This window comes from Myotis lucifugus, unplaced genomic scaffold (assembly GCF_000147115.1).
Source record: "Myotis lucifugus unplaced genomic scaffold, Myoluc2.0 scaffold_15, whole genome shotgun sequence".
Classification (NCBI taxonomy): Eukaryota; Metazoa; Chordata; class Mammalia; order Chiroptera; family Vespertilionidae; genus Myotis; species Myotis lucifugus.
In genome coordinates, this window is record NW_005871063.1 from 14,982,226 (window position 1) to 14,998,191 (window position 15,966).

Genomic DNA, 15,966 nt, shown 5'->3' on the forward strand with positions numbered 1-15,966 from the left:
TGGGCATGGACAGATGTGGAGGAAGGACCGGGTGCTTAACTCTGCAGGGTGCTTAACTCTGGCTGGAGTTATGGGGACATGTGGCTCTGCTTCATGAGTCTCTCATCCACTAGCAGGGGTGTAGAATTCAGGACCAAGGTAGAACCTTATCAAGCCTGTGACAGTAATGGTCACTTCCAGTTCATCCCGTTGGCTGTTAAGTTACACATCCAGGCCCGGAGTCAGAGTGGATGGCACTCCAAGGTTAAATGGCAATGCACATGAATGAAATGACAAAAATAAGGCTTTTGGGGGGGAAATCTACTGGTACCATTATAATCCCTATTTTTTTTACAACCCTCCTTTGTGTTTTTTTTCCCAGAGACATTTCACAGTGTTTGCATTCAACTTTCCATCCCTGGATGCTCTGAACACCATCTACAGCCACATCCTTAGTTTCCATTTCCAGCAGCAAGCGTTCAGTCCATCAGTTCTCAGGAGCGGCCCCACACTGATACAGGCAGCAATCGCGGTCCATGCGATGATGGCACGTCACTTCGTACCCACGGCTGTTAGATTCCACTACCTCTTTAACCTGAGAGACCTGTCCAGCATCTTTCAGGTACCTGGATGGCTCTCTGTGATGCATCTCAGGTGGAGGAATGATTCTAGTAATATTCATGGCATTCAGTTCTAGAACTTAGTTTAACACTCTGCTATTTACGTATTCTTTCATTTTATACCATCCACTTCTCTGTGAAGTAAGTATGGCGGGATTGTTGGAGGACTTAATAGGCACAAGTTCTCAGATGCAGTATTTAGTTCCTGGGCTAGCTCTTGAAATACAGTCTTAGTTACATTCCTGAAAATGAGTATAAGATGGTAAATTTTCAAAATGTTGCTTACATAGAGTGAAACTACTAATATATATGTACTACTATTATAATTTTTTAACTCAATAAATTGCTAAATTCATTAAAGACGATCTTAAAGGAAAATATCTTGGAATATTATCACCTGAATTTTTAATTTTTTAAAATTTTGCCTTCTAGGGGATTTTATTTGCATCTCCTGAATGTCTAAAGGGTTCAAACGATTTAATACGCCTGTGGCTTCATGAATCTTCTCGTGTTTATGGAGACAAACTGATAGACACAAAGGATTGTGATTTGTTTCAGAAAAAATTGCTGGAAACCGCCTGTAAATATTTTGAAGTAAGTGGAGGAATGTTCGTTCCGGCACTAACTGGCATTGCCTATGGATGGGAATAAGATGTGTAAATGCTTGCCTTGCTCAAACAGCTCTGATTCTGGAATACAATCGTTCTGTACAGGGGAACATCCCATCCACCTACCCATGGCTTGATCTGCACGCTTTTCCCTTACTAGGCCACGCCGCCTCCAGATGGATCATACTGGATGGTTGGCATGACCATGTTTTCTCTTCCTCCTCCTGCAGGGTGTAGACATCCATGTCCTGCTTCAGCAGCCCCTCATCTACTGCCACTTCGCCAGTGGTGGGGGAGACCCATGCTACCTGCCAGTGAAGGACTGGGAGGGGCTGAAGGCGCTTCTCACAGAGTCGCTGGACAACTACAATGAACTGAATGCTGCCATGCACCTCGTCTTATTTGAAGATGCCATGCACCACGTGTGAGTTGACTCATTAATGATGCTTTTTGTACAAAGTGAAAGTACCCATAGTCATTGTGTTTCAGTAGGTCGTACTGAGCACTCTGAGCTATCAGTTCTTTCTGTTGTTTCCCATACAATAGAAAATGTAGTGTCTTCATAAACTGTCACTATCTTAATAATGTCTTACATGGTCCACTTCTTTCTGAAGTGTCATCACAGCCATAATTTCAACATAATTTACCCTGGTAGGTAAAATAATAACAAGGAAGAAGACCGGTGACTCCTTCAAAGTCATAAAGTCCCTAAGTGGCAGAGACAGGATGGACGTAAACGGATTTTCACTGATTAAGCATGTTTAGGGAGTGGCTACTGCATGCTCAACAGGAACATTGCCAGTCTGTTCAGTGTTTTTGTGCAAATTAGGAAAAAAGGGGGGAAGAGCATGTTTTCTTGACAGACAATTAGGAAAAGGCCTGTGTCCTGGTATAGAGCTTGGCTGTCAAGGCTCTCGCTCACCTCCTGGACTGGGCACCTCGTGCAGTGCACTGAGTATAGGACCATCTGCAGGGCCCCTGTGGTCTGATATTGTCGTAGGTACTGGGGATGCTAGCAAACAGTCCAGTCTGTTCTCTAGGTACGCTTACATCTTAGCATTTCATATGGGTATGTACAAGGACATGGACAAATAAGCAGAAAAGTGTCAGAAAGTGATGTGTCACACTGAGAAACAGGATGGGCTGATTCTGAGAAATAAAATATGTGGATTCCTAAAGAGAAACTGAGTATCTATGTGAGGAGGTGACGTTTAAGGTGAGATCAACATGATAAGCAAGAGCTGGGCATGGACAGATGTGGAGGAAGAACATTCTGGGGGAAGGCAAATTTCTTGTGGGCCCAGGGCTGAACGTTCAGAAACAGAAAGAGGGTTATCACAGCTGCAGGAAACGCGAGGGGAGCAGTATGTGCATATATGACAAGGCTGGAGAGGCAGGAATGGGCCTCACTTCTGCAGGGTGCTTCCTTGTAACCAGGGGAAGATGTTTTGATTTTACTCTAAGTTCAGTTAGATGCTTTTGGACAGATTTGTAGCATGGGAACGACGTGATTTATTGAATAGTCTGAGCAGCTTGTCCTGGCTGCTGCTGTGTGGATTCCTTTGATGGCACTTTTGGGCCAATGCTGTTCTCCTAGTCACATTCATGTCTCACTGGCTGTATTAGTTTGCTGGAGCTGCTGTAACAAAATGTCGCAAACTGGGTGGTTTAGAAAAATAAATGTTTATTGTCTCACAGTTCTGGAGGCAAAGAGTGTGAAATCAAAGTGTCAGAAGGGCCAGAATTCTCTCCTAACTTCTGGTGGTTCCTTGGCTTAACTCCAATCCTCACGTGGCATTCTCCGTGTGTCTGTCCAAATTCCCTTTTATAAGGACACCGGTTGTATTGGATAAGGGGCCCACCCTACTCTAGAATGACATCATCTGAATGACCCCATTTCCATATAAGCTTATGTTCTGAGGTACAACTTTAACATATGAGTTGGAGGGGACACCATTCAGTTAATAACACTGGCCTTTTTAGTAAGTGGTACTTGGGCAAAGATTAAAATAATGAAATCGTGATTAAAAGTCAGTCAAGAAAGAAGGAAGTATGTGAGGAAGGACATCCAAACAGACCAAAACATGTGGGGAATTCAATTTTTGAAAAGAGCTACTCTTTAAAATGCTTAGCCCAAAGTGCCTAAGAAAAATTGTGCAGCCTCCGCATTATAAGCATGCTAAGTATTGATTGTTTTATCGATCCCTTTGCAGATGTAACACTCTGATTACCCAGTTTTAGTTGGAATCTGTGACCATGGTGGTAGCTACATTACTAGTAACTCTGTGTCTGGAGGGGCAGGTCTACACTGACTGTCTGAATGCCTGGGCTCAGGCGAGAGGGACCTCCCGCTGACGCTGTGGGAATCTTCATGTAACCCTTCCACAGGGAGTGCTCAGGGGCCCGAAACGGAAGGCTGTTTCTTTGATCAGGGAATCTGAGCTCGAAGCTGACTTCCTGAGTCAGAGGTGGCTTCAGAGACTGTCCTCGGGTGAGGTAGAAAGGGCCGTGGCTGCTTAGCGAGTCCTGTGAGGTACAAACCTCAGAGCATACATTGAAATGATATGAAAACCCTCTTTGTAACTTGGGGTTTCACTCGTGTCAGAGCAATTTTACAGCTTTCCCAAGGGGGTTTTGTTGTGTGGTCACATTAAGTAAAATCTAAGGGTTGGCTGAGCTTGTAAAAAAAAACACCCATCTTTTCAATTATTGAAGGTTTTCGGGAAATGCTCACGCGTGCTGGTCCTAGTCTAAGTGACCCCAACCCAGCTTCATTTTTTCAAGAAGCATTCTGTAAAAACCGTCTGTGTGGACCATTCAGGCCTGCGGTTTCAATTCATTTCAGAAAAGCAACCTCGAGCTAGCACCATGGTGAACAGTTTGGGGTTTTTTTTTTGCATTTGATATCCATATGTTTATATTTTGTTTGTTGTTTTTCTTAATATCTACAACATAATTATGATGTCTTTCTTCAACCAAACCCATATTTTGATCATGGTTAAGCCAACTTATTCCTGTTTTTAAATGTAGCAATAATATCAACAGCTTCAACATTCAGAATCTCTTCAATAATAGAGGGCAAGGGATTAGCTGGCCTTGCTGGAAATCTAATTTGGTGATTCTGAAGGATTTTAGCAAATTTTCTAGAGTGTTTGAGGCCCAGGGAAAGCTTTGGTGTGAAGGAAGTAAGAATCATATAAAAGAGGCGATTGCTTAACCTGCGTGAAGTAAATCGCTTGTGCGAGGTTTGGCGGGCTAAACAAATCCATTCTTTCCAAATTAATTCTGCGGCAAAGGTTTCTGGCACAAAGACATTCTCCCTTTGATGTTGTCCTGCGTGGATGCTGATGGGAAGGGTGGGATCATATTTGCTAATCAAATCCCAGGCATTGATCAAAGACCTGTATGTGTGTTCTCGAGTTTTGGTGGAGGGTGCTTACGCAGTAAGATAGTCCAAGATGCTATTAGCAGAGGACGGTTTGTTAGGCAAACATTGCGAGGGCAGATGCAGGCAGCATCTTTGATGGGGAAACAGAAGAATAAGAACTAAAAGATTGGAAGAAAAATTGGAATTTAGCGTCTAAATATTTATCGAAAAAATGAAAGAGCCCTAGTCCCAGGTTTCCCGCTGCGGTGGGTGCGCTTTTTCTCACCAGGTGTCGCATCAGCCGAATCCTCCGGGCGCCTCAGGGCTATGCCCTCCTGATCGGAGTGGGCGGCAGCGGCAAGCAGAGCCTGTCCCGGCTGGCGGCCCACATGTGCAGCCTGGAGGTCTTCCAGGTCACCCTGACCCAAGGCTTCGGGGTCCAAGAACTCCGGGTGAGTAAAAGTGGGGGGCCCCCTCCCCTCGTCAGCTCTGACTCCCAGGTTTGGCCAAGGCCTCTCCACCCAGCAGAGGGGGAGGGCAGTCCCTTTAGAGGATTTAATTTAATCCCTTTGGCTTTTTCTCCTTCATGGTCAAACTAGGCATCATAAATGTTTATGGATGGTTATAGGTGTCTACGCCTATAGCCCTGGCTCAGAAAATATTTTATTACATACCTGCTTCCTTTGCATTGACCACACCTGATGTGCAGCACTGTTCACATTCCCGTGTAAAGGAGGGAGAAGGCACTGCCTCTGCAAGTGCACAGGGATTCCTCCAACGTGGGATCAGGTTATGACACTAAAATGCAATGAAAATACATTCAAGAAACTCACCGGTCTTTAAACTTTTGCTTTTTTATTCCACCTTCATAAGTGCAAATAGGTTCTTTCCACTTTGGTTAAGATCATGACCATAAAATTCAATGGAAACACATTCAAGAAATGCATGCGTTTTAAAAATTTGCCTTTTTAATCACAACCCTACCTACAAAATAGTACTTAGAATTTGTGGCAAGTGCTGTTTTAAAACATAAAACCCCAAAGCACATGCTTTCAGTATTACCAAACGAAACTAAATAATCAAAACAAAAAGTGTTTTGAATGAACTAGACAGTCATTATCAAAATGAGCAGAAATGTCCCTACACTGTCTGGCCTGACCGAGGCTTCACCGAGTTCACATCTGCTCCCCCAGAATGGAACCCCCCCAGCAGCAGCCTGCTTTCATCCCTCTGCGCCAGTAAAGCCACAGACGTGACACCCTCACACTCATACCAGGCCTGGAGGTGATGTCATGCTGTTTGCCCCCATAGCAGATCCCAGAGAGGAAAGAGTATGTAAGCAGATGGCGAGTACACCAGGCAGCTCTCCTGTGATTGTCACTCAGTCCTTCCCAGCGCTCGCACGCATACTTCCTGCGTCGCGTCAGCATTTTAACAAAACATGAGTGATGGCCTCCTTTCCTTACAGGTAGATCTAGCCAATTTGTTCATCCGAACCGGAGCCAAGAACATGCCCACTGTGTTCCTGCTGACAGATGCCCAGGTTCTAGATGAGAGCTTCCTCGTGCTGATTAATGACTTGCTGGCATCAGGTGATTAAACCAACACCTTTCTTGAAAGATCTTCCCCAATGACAAATGGTCTGTAGTCCCAGTGAACTTTAAAGAGAGATCATCTGTCTTCGGGATGCCGGGGCAGTCTTTGGGGAGAAACCTATAAACCTAACTAATTTGCGGTGCACCGCTTTCTTAGTGTGCTCACGGAGGCGAGGTGCTCGGAGGCGCCTTCAGTGGAGTAAATGTTGTTCCTACGTGTACGAGTTTAGTGTGTCGTGTGTCTTGTAAATAAAAAGAAGAAAAGGGCATTTCTGATTTTCCCAGTCTTACTTTGTCAGTTGAGCTGAACCGTGTATTGTAAAGCATTTTGACCATTAAAAAAATCATATCTAACATTTAAATTGTGAGGGTCTTTCAGTAACTCTTCTTACTTCTTTGGGGGCAGGAGACATCCCCGATCTCTTCAGCGATGAAGATGTGGACAAGATTATTGCTGGAATCCGCAGTGAAGTTCGTGGTCTGGGCATGGTGGACTCCAGAGAAAACTGTTGGCAGTTCTTTTTGGCCAGGGTGCGGCTACAGCTCAAAGTAAGAGACGCACGCTTTACTGGCATATTATTTAAAACCTGCGCTGGGAACTCTGATGTGGTTCGGTTTCAGGATTTATGTCCTGAGTTTGAATTTTGGACATTCATTCCATAACGACACATCCAGTCATTAGTGTGAAAGGACATTTGCGTTTCTGCAGGCCCAGGTGTGGCGCGTACCTTCCTAAGGTTTCCCGTGATGCTGAGCTCCTACACAGCATCGTGCAGCGTGGGCTGTGCGGCACGCGGTTGAACTGGACGTGGTCTCGGTCCTTGAGGAGCTGACACTATGACAGGAGACAAGAGCCCTCACAAATAATTGTAGTCAGGGCCGGTGTAAGCAGTGCGGGGTTTACAGAGGAGCTCAGTGTCCTTCCTAAATGCCTTAGGCCCTGCCAGAGGAGGCAGTGTGCCTTGTTTCAAGTGTGGATTGCAATTCATGGGGAAGGAATGGGGTGGGGAAGAACTTTCAGGGAAGGAAATAGAATTTATATAAAAACTAGAGGCCCAGTGCATGAAATTCGTGCACTCGGGGGGGGGGGGGGTTCCTCAGCCCGGCCTACACCCTTTCGCAGTCCAGGAGCCCTCAGGGGATGTCTGGCTGACAGCTTAGGCCCGCTCCTAAGCTGTCAGTCAGACATCCTTAGCACTGCTGCATGGGAGAGGCTCCCACCATTGCCGCTGGGCTCACCAGCCATGAGCCTGTCTTCTGGCTGAGCAGCGCTCCCCCTGTGGGAGTGCACTGACCACCAGGGGGCAGCTCCTGCATTGAGTGTCTGTTCTCTGGTGGTCAGTGCGCGTCATAGCAACCAGTTCTGCCGTTTGGTCGATTTGCATATTAGCCTTTTATTATATAGGATAAGGGTATATATAATATACCCTGGCTGGTGTGCTCAGTGGTTAGAGCGTTGACCCCCCCCACACACACACTGAAATGTTTTAGATTATATTCCAGGTCAAGGACATGTACCTGAGTTGTAGGTTTGATCTCTGAACCCCAGTTGGGGCATGTGCAGGAGGCAACCAATGGATGTTTCTCTCTCACATGGATGTTTCTCTCTCTCTTTTCTCCCCTTCCTTCCCTTCCACTATCTCTAAAAATCAGTGAAAAAAATATCCTCAGGTGAGGATTAACAACAACAACAACAACAAAGAATAAGGGTGGACTGCACAGTAGATATTTGGAGAAACCCAAGACTTCCTATTAGGAGAACTAGGTCAATCAAGCTGGGAAAGTAAATTGGGATGAGGAAGGGAGGCTGTAAGTCATTTAGGGAGCAGTGGGAGAAGTTTGGGCTAAGGAAGTGAATTATATCAGCACTTGAGGGCAAGTAATATTACTCAGATGACCTGAGGTTCAACCCCAGGTCCTTCCCCCTAGACCTGTGGTCGGCAAACCACGGCTCACGAGCCACACGCGGCTCTTTGGCCCCTTGAGTGTGGCTCTTCCTAAGCCTTAGGAGTACCCTAATTAAGTTAATAACAATGTACCTACCTATATAGTTTAAGTTTAAAAAGTTTGGCTCTCAAAAGAAACTTCAATCGTTGTACTGTTGATATTTGGCTCTGTTGACTAATGAGTTTGCCGACCACCACCCTAGATGACTCTATGCTGCAGCGTAGTTTATAGAAATAGAATAGAACCAAATGACAGCAGCAATAAAGAGCAAGTATTATAACGGAACACGAAACGCCCCAACTCATGGCAGGATGCCAGTTTAAGGAAAATTCCGGCTTCCTAGGATAAAAACGGTTAGCAGCCTAGGAAAGTTACTACTTTGCTACTTCTAATGTTCGCCTGTCAAGTTACTGACAAGTTCCAGGGCTGTGACAGCCTGGGGCACACAGGAGAGGGACGAGGCAATGACATTAGCCGTGAGTATACCTCTGCTTGGAGGGGGAGAGTAATTGTAAGGTTCCCTTCCACCCCACGGTGTCAAATTCCATATTAATCTCCCTAGCAATTCTGGGCTGAGGTTAGAAGATAAGAACGTACAGTTTAGTTGCCCAAAGAGTTTTCTCCTCATCAAAAATGTCACTAAGAATATGTTCGCCAGGTTGTAACAGGGCCAGGGATCTCTCCCTGTGCCATTGTGATAGATTTGCATCAAATTTTCTCCAGGAAATCGCAAAACAAGTACAGTAGTAGAATTTGAGACAGGCATGTTGTAAATCACTGGTTGTCAGAGTCTGTTCCTCAGAGCAGCAGAGTGAGTATCACCTAGAAACTTGCTAAAAATGCAAATCCCCCAGCCCTTCCCACCAAGGCCTCTTGAGTCAGGAACTCTGAGCAACCTCTGTTTTAATAAGGCCTCCTGGTGAATCAGAGGCGCGCTGAGATTGTGAGACCGGTCGTTAAAAATCATGGTAAAATGAACATTCTTCACGCATGTCTTTTATACACGACTTTGCTTGCTTCTGTAGACTAAATTCCTGGGAGAGGAATTGTTAGAATCCATAGGTACGGCTTGCAGCGGGTTTAAAATACGCCTGCCAACGATCTGATGCTCTTCTAACTCAGGTGGGGGCGAGGGCCCCTCTCCTTGAAGCTGGGGGGCTTAGGACAGCCTCTGCTACCAGAGCGGGAACGGTAAGGCGGGGTGCTGCTGGGTAACTTCTGAGGCCAAGTCACAAAGGGCCGACTTTCCACCGAACTGTTTGGTTTTGTTTATAAGAGTTCTCTCTATGTCAGTTAGCCTTATGTATGTGCCTCAGATATTCCCCGTTCTGTCATTTGCCTTTTAAATGTATATGTGTGTTTATTTGTTCATAACTTTAAAGTTTTAAAAAGTTGTTACGTTAGATTAATCAGCATTTTCCTTTATGGGTCTGGGGGTTTCTTGAAATTTCGGATCGTGTTTTTCTCTCCAAAATTATAAAACACTTCACTAGAAGCAGCTGGTACTCAATTGGATAACAAATAAGAGAATGAAGCGTCCCACTCACCGAGTCCAGACTAACTCAGTGATTCTCTTATAGACCTTGGCTTCCTCGTCTCTCTCCTCCCCGTGCCTCTCCCCGTGCCTCCTGCTTCCAGGCAGGAAGAAGACTTGGGGCTCTTTGTATCACGAAACCAAAGCTTCCTCCTGAAGCTCAAGCTGATGTCGTACAGGCCACAAGTGTGTCACATGCCACCTCTACCTACAGGGAGTCTGGAGAATTGAATGTGTGATAGAGTGAGCTGAGGAGTTTCAGGTTATTTTTCCCAATAAAGATAAATTTTTAAAAGTTTTTGTTGTTGTTTTACTACTTGCCCAAGGATATTTTTTTCCATTGATTTTTTTTCTTAGAGAGAGTGGAAGGGAAGGGTAGAGACACAGAGAGAGAGACATGGATGTGAGAGACACACATTGATTGGTTGCCTTCCCCAGGGCCGGGGATTGAGCCTGCAACCGAGGTACATGCCCTTGACCGGAATCGAACCACAACCCTTCAGTCCAAGGGCCGATGCTCTAACCACTGAGGAAACTGGCTAGGGTCCAAAAAGATCTTTTCATCTCACAATCATGCATTTCTTCCTACTGATTTAAAGCAACATTATTATTTATTACCTGCCAAATAGCCATATTACTTGGATCTGTTTCTAGATCCTCTATTCTCTCTTCTTGATACACCTCTTTACTACTGATCCCAGCCTGGTATTATGTGAATTATTAAAGTTTTATTATACATTTTTATATCTAATATCTAATTGCTCTTTCTTGTCTAGTTTTTCTTTGTTGTTCTCACCTGTTTATACATCTGGGTAAACATCAGAATCATTTTGTTAAATTCTAAACACAGTGCATTTTGATTTTGATTGAAATCATGCTGAAGGCTAATTTTATACTAGGGAGAATTTAATCTTTATGATAAATTTTTTTTGTAGATGGAATATTCCCTTTATAAGGTTTTTTATGGTGGATTGTTTGTGTATAGGAGAGGTGTTGATTTTTATTTATAGCTAGCTATTTCACCGCCTCTCTGATAGTTTCTGTAAGTCCATTGATATCATAAGGCCTGCAGGTAGTATTTTGTCTTTCCTAATATTCTATTTATCTGCTCTTATCCCTCATCTCATTAGTAAGTCTACAGAAGAATATTCAATAATTAATGGCTGTAGTGAGAATTTTGATTTTTATATTAATGAAGATGTGTCTAATGTTTCACCATTCTGTCTTCTGTTAGCCTTTGCCTCAGGACAGATATCTTGTCAAGGACGTCTCTACCTATTACATTCCTTTCAGTAGCTGTTGAGATTCTTGCACTCACTAATAATCGTGTGAAGTTTTACATTTTTATGTTGTTAAATCCATCAGTCTTTTCCTGTATGTGTTTCCTGTGATCTGTTTAGGCAGGCTTACCAAAGCTGAGATCGGTTTTCTAGTCATCTCTACTGGTGTTTAGTCTTCTTTCTAGTCTCATTTTTTAGTATGTACCTTTGTGCGAGCTAGCATTTATTTTGGAGTTAGATATGGGTCATTCCCCCCCCCACCCATTGTCATAGGATTGCTAATTAAATAATGTCTCTTCCCTACTAAAATAAGGAGGAGGGCTTTTTGCTTCTTAGTTTAGTTTTGCTTTGCTTTGCTTTTTAATTCTAAGGAGGAGTAGGATATTTCCCTCAAGTACTCCTGACCCTTCTTGGCCTTGTCACTTAGTTTGTTGTATCGTGAGAAAGGTCAGTGGACAGTGCCTTACCCTGAGGGAGAAATAATGTGGCATAAAAGTGGATCACCTTTTGGCTGGAAAACGGCAGCTTCTTTCTCTTTAATCCAAATATATTCCCCAATCCTTGGAATTAAAGAAAGATTCTGGATTTGCTGTATGTTAGTTTCATATATTGTGACACTCACGGGCATGTGCTAAACGCTCAGATTTCTGATGAGCTGCTGTCTCCTTTGCGCGTGCTCCTAGCTGGGCAGCATGGGAAGCTCACTGTGCTACGGGGTTGCTGAGCACACCTGGCAGGTCAAGCTAAATGATGTGACGTTGCCACCCCATTACCCATGCTCACCACCCAAAGCCGGCTCCCATTTGGAAGGCAGGGGCAGCGAGAACCTGTTGGCTGCAAAACATGACCTGCGATTCCCACAGGGCAGTTCCCATTAATGACGATCAGATGTGTGTCCTTGCATTGCCTGAAATAAACCAGTAAGTAAGTGCCAAACACCTTCTTTCCTTCACATTAGTACATGTGTCTTTTCCTACGTAATTTTTATCTTGCAGCTAGTACTTGCATCCTCTCTCCAGCTGACTTTAGTTAACCCCAGAGCTTTTCTTTCTTGTCCTCCTTCCTGGCCATCTGATGCCAGAGGGACAAGAACACTTAACATATGTAGCAGCCCCTGATTCATTCCCAAGATTTTACACATCTGTCTGTCTTGTTACATATATATATCTATCTACTTAGCTGTGTGTCTATTGTCTGTGTGCCTGTCTATCTGTCTGTCTGAGAGATCTATTTCTGATCATGTAAGAAATATATGCTCATTGTATAAAATTTTAAAATTCAGAACCATCTGAAGAAAATAAAAACTATGGTATTATATAACCTACAGATAATATTTTGTCTTTCCTCCTATTCTATTTATCTGCTCTTATCCCTATTGCATTGGTAAATCTACAGAAGAATATGAAAGAATTAATAGAAATAGTGAGAATTTTGTTACCTAGAAACAACTACTGAAAATATGTTGGCATGTTTCCTTTCAGTATTCTGTGTGTATATATGGACATACAAAGTTCAGACCTTTTTTTTTTACATCTCTCACTGTTTCCTTTACCTTTCTTTGCCTTTTTGATTAGAAGGCTCCCACAGGAAAAAAAAATCAAATGATTCCAAGAACTTGGTGGATAGAGTGAACTATTTAACTCAAATGTACTTTATTCTAAATAACAATTGGTGCAAAACCTTTATCCATTTATACCCTTTGCCAAATTTCATATTGGTTTGTTAATATTTATATTGATTTATAAGAGCTCTTTATATATCTGAATAATGTTTATATGTTTGTAATGTCCTTGTCTGTTTTGCATGTTGCCAGTGCACTATAATTCTGCCAACTGTGTTTACAATGACATCTGTTTTACATTTATATGTATAAAGTTTATCTGATCTTTCCTTGTGGCTTTTGTGTGTTAAGGCTTTTTAAAGAGGAATCTCCATGCTCTGTGGTTATAAAATGTTATCTTGAATTTTCTTTAAATTAACTTAAGTTTTTAATGTTTAGCCTTAGATTGTTACATACATTATAAGGTAGATTTTCTACTCCCCGCCCCCTATGTTTCAACACTATTTATTCTATTTCATCACCATTTGAAATTATTCCAGTCTCATATATTGAACGCCTAAATATGTGGCACTGTGTTATTGACTCTCTACTATGTTCCTCAAATCTGTCTATGCTTGTATAAACACAACTTTGTTTGTTGTAGCTCTACAGTATATTCTGGAAATCTAGTAGGGCAATATCCTTTCCTTTTCTACATTAAAATTTTTGTTTTAATTTTTTAATTATAGTTTGGATAAGTGTTATATTAGTTTCAGGTGTATAACACAGTAATTAGACATTTATATACCTTGCAAAGTGATCACTGTGATAAGCCTAATATCTACCTGGCACCATATATAGGTATTACAATATTATTGGCTATATTCCCTACACTGTACTTTATGCTCCTATGACTGGTTGGTTGGTTGGTTAGTTGGTTGGTTTGGAAAACACTTCTAGGGTTATTTCTTTCCCTCTTTTTTTAATTACAATTTTTTTCAATTACAGTGTGCATTAAATATTATTTCATATTAGTTTCAGATATAAAGCATGGTAGTTAGACATTCACGTACTTTACAAAATGTTCCCCCTGATATTTCCAGTACCCACATGGCACCATACATAGTTATCACACTATTTTCGACTGTATTTCCTATGCCATGCTTTACATACCCATGACTATTTTGTAACTACCAATCTGTACTTCCTAATCCCTTCGTGTTTTTTTACCCAGTCCCTCAACCCCCCCTCCCCTCTGGCAGCCATCTGTCTGTTCTCTGTATCTACGAGTGTTTCTGTTTTATTTGTTCATTTATATTGTTCTTTAGATTCCACATCCCATGGCTGTTTTTTGTCACTGAATTTGTACATCTTAATTCCTCCACCTTTTTCACTATCCTTCCAACCCCCCTCCCATCTGGTAACCATTAGTTTGTTCTCTCTGCATTTGTTTCTGTTTTGTTTTCATTTATTTTGTTTTTTTAGATTCCACATATAAGTGAAATCATATGGTATTTGTCTCTGTCTGACTTATTTCACTTAGCATAATACCCTCTAGGTCTGTCCATATTGTCTCAAATGGCAAAATTTCATTCTTTTGAATGACCTAGTAGTATTCCATTGTGTATATGTATCACATCTTCTTTACCCATTTGTCTATTGATGGATATTTGGGTTGCTTTCATATGTTGGCTATTTTAAGTAATGCTGCAGTGAACATAAGGGTACATATATCTTTTTTAATTAGGGTTTTGGATTTCTTTGGATAAATACCCAAGTGGCATTGCTGGGTCATATGGTAGTTCTATTTTTAACTTTTTGAGGGACCTCCATACTATTTTCCATAGTGGCTGCACCAATTTACAATTCCATCAACAGTGCAAAAGGTTCTTCTCCATATCCTCATCAACATTTGTTGTTTGTTGGTTTATTGGTGATAGCCATTCTGACAGGGGTTTTATGGTTTCAAGTGTTCAGTCGATTTTGAGTTTCTTCTTACATATATAACAACACGATCCAGTTTCATTCTTTTGCATGCGTTTGAGCAGTTTTCCCAACACCACTTATCAAATAGATTGTCATTACCCCAGGGCATATTCTTGCCTCCCTTGTCATAGGTTAATTGACCATATAGGTGTGGGTTTATTTCTGGGCTCTCTGTTCAGTTCCATTGATATCTATCTGTTTTTATGTCAACACCATGCTGATTTGATTGCTATAGTTCTATAGTATTCCTTTTCTACATTTACTTAGATATCTGTAACTTTACGCTCCCAGATGAACTGGAAAATCAGCTTAACATAAAAAAATGAATGTTTATATTTGCCGAAAGATACCCTTAACAATACCACATGATTTAGGACCGGCCTATATAGTGATTGTGTGCCAGGAAAACAGTAGACTCCAGTCAGTGATATTCTTTCTCTCAGTCGTTATGGACATATCAGTGACTAATATTGTCCTGTGTTTCTTCTGTCAAAGTACGTGTGTGTGTGTGTGTAAATTCTTAAATGTTAAGTCTGTACCTAATCAATTTATTGTAATATTGTATGTACAGTCAGACCAGTGTCCTGTGTTTTCATCCTTTGTGAATTAAAATTTCTCCTTGTTTTTTTCTAATAACAAAACCAGTACTTTTTTTTTTTGTTTCAACAGCTTGAGTTTTCGTAGAAAATATATTAAAGGCTGAAAAAAACACACACAATGAGAATGTATAGACTAATTTGGGAATGTTGTGGATACACTTAACAGTATTGAATGTTCCCATTCATTCACCTACGCAGTTTTATTTATTATAACTTAAGGTTTTATCCCTGAGAGAGTAAGTTCTTTCTTGATATTTCTACCCTTTATTCTTTCATATGAACTTTAGAATCACTTTTTAGAGCTCTACAAAGTGATTTCCTGTTGGGAATTATTAGAATTGCCTAAAATTTGTTAATGTGGGGGAAATTAACATCTTTATAATAATGGAGCTCCTCAAGGAATGTGGCACACTGCTTCATTTAGTCAAAATGTCTCTATTGGCCTTCAGTGAAGCAGATAGCTATCTTTATGTATGTTACACAGTTCTCAAGTTCTTTTCTCAATATCTTACATTATTTTTTGCTCTTGCCCAATTTTCTAACTGTCCATGGTAGATATATAAGAAAGCTGGTGGAGGGAGGGAGGGTGCTTGCTTGTTTATTTTACCAGCCAGTTCATTGTTGGGAAAACAGGCATCCACCCGCAAATTGTACAAACAAGTATAAAATTACAACTAAGCATATGGGAGATACGGGGGGTATAAGATAATAAAAGACAGGGCAGTAAAGATTTTATTGAGGAAAAATGGTGAGGAAGTGTCTCAGAGAATAAGTAGAAATAATCTCCTTTACTGTAGATGACACAAGAGAATTTTAACAGCAGAAAGGAAAGGCTTAATCCCAGAAGGAAGGACATCCCTTTATATTGAGTTTGCATTTTGAGAAGCATGTTCATCTTCTTCACGTTTTGC

General features: G+C 41.7%; 1 protein-coding gene across 1 annotated transcript in view; it reads left to right on the forward strand.

Moving 5' to 3' along the window:
- DNAH11 (dynein axonemal heavy chain 11) overlaps window positions 1–15,966 on the forward strand; it is a gene marked incomplete at its 3' end in the record, with an annotated part of 169,262 nt that overhangs the window by 98,611 nt on the left and 54,685 nt on the right. Inside the window, exons 47-52 of the mRNA XM_023750793.1 lie at window positions 362–601; window positions 1,032–1,193; window positions 1,438–1,631; window positions 4,864–5,026; window positions 6,043–6,166; window positions 6,576–6,718. Coding sequence (XP_023606561.1) covers window positions 362–601; window positions 1,032–1,193; window positions 1,438–1,631; window positions 4,864–5,026; window positions 6,043–6,166; window positions 6,576–6,718 — 1,026 coding nt within the window. The remainder of the gene's footprint in view (window positions 1–361; window positions 602–1,031; window positions 1,194–1,437; window positions 1,632–4,863; window positions 5,027–6,042; window positions 6,167–6,575; window positions 6,719–15,966) is intronic.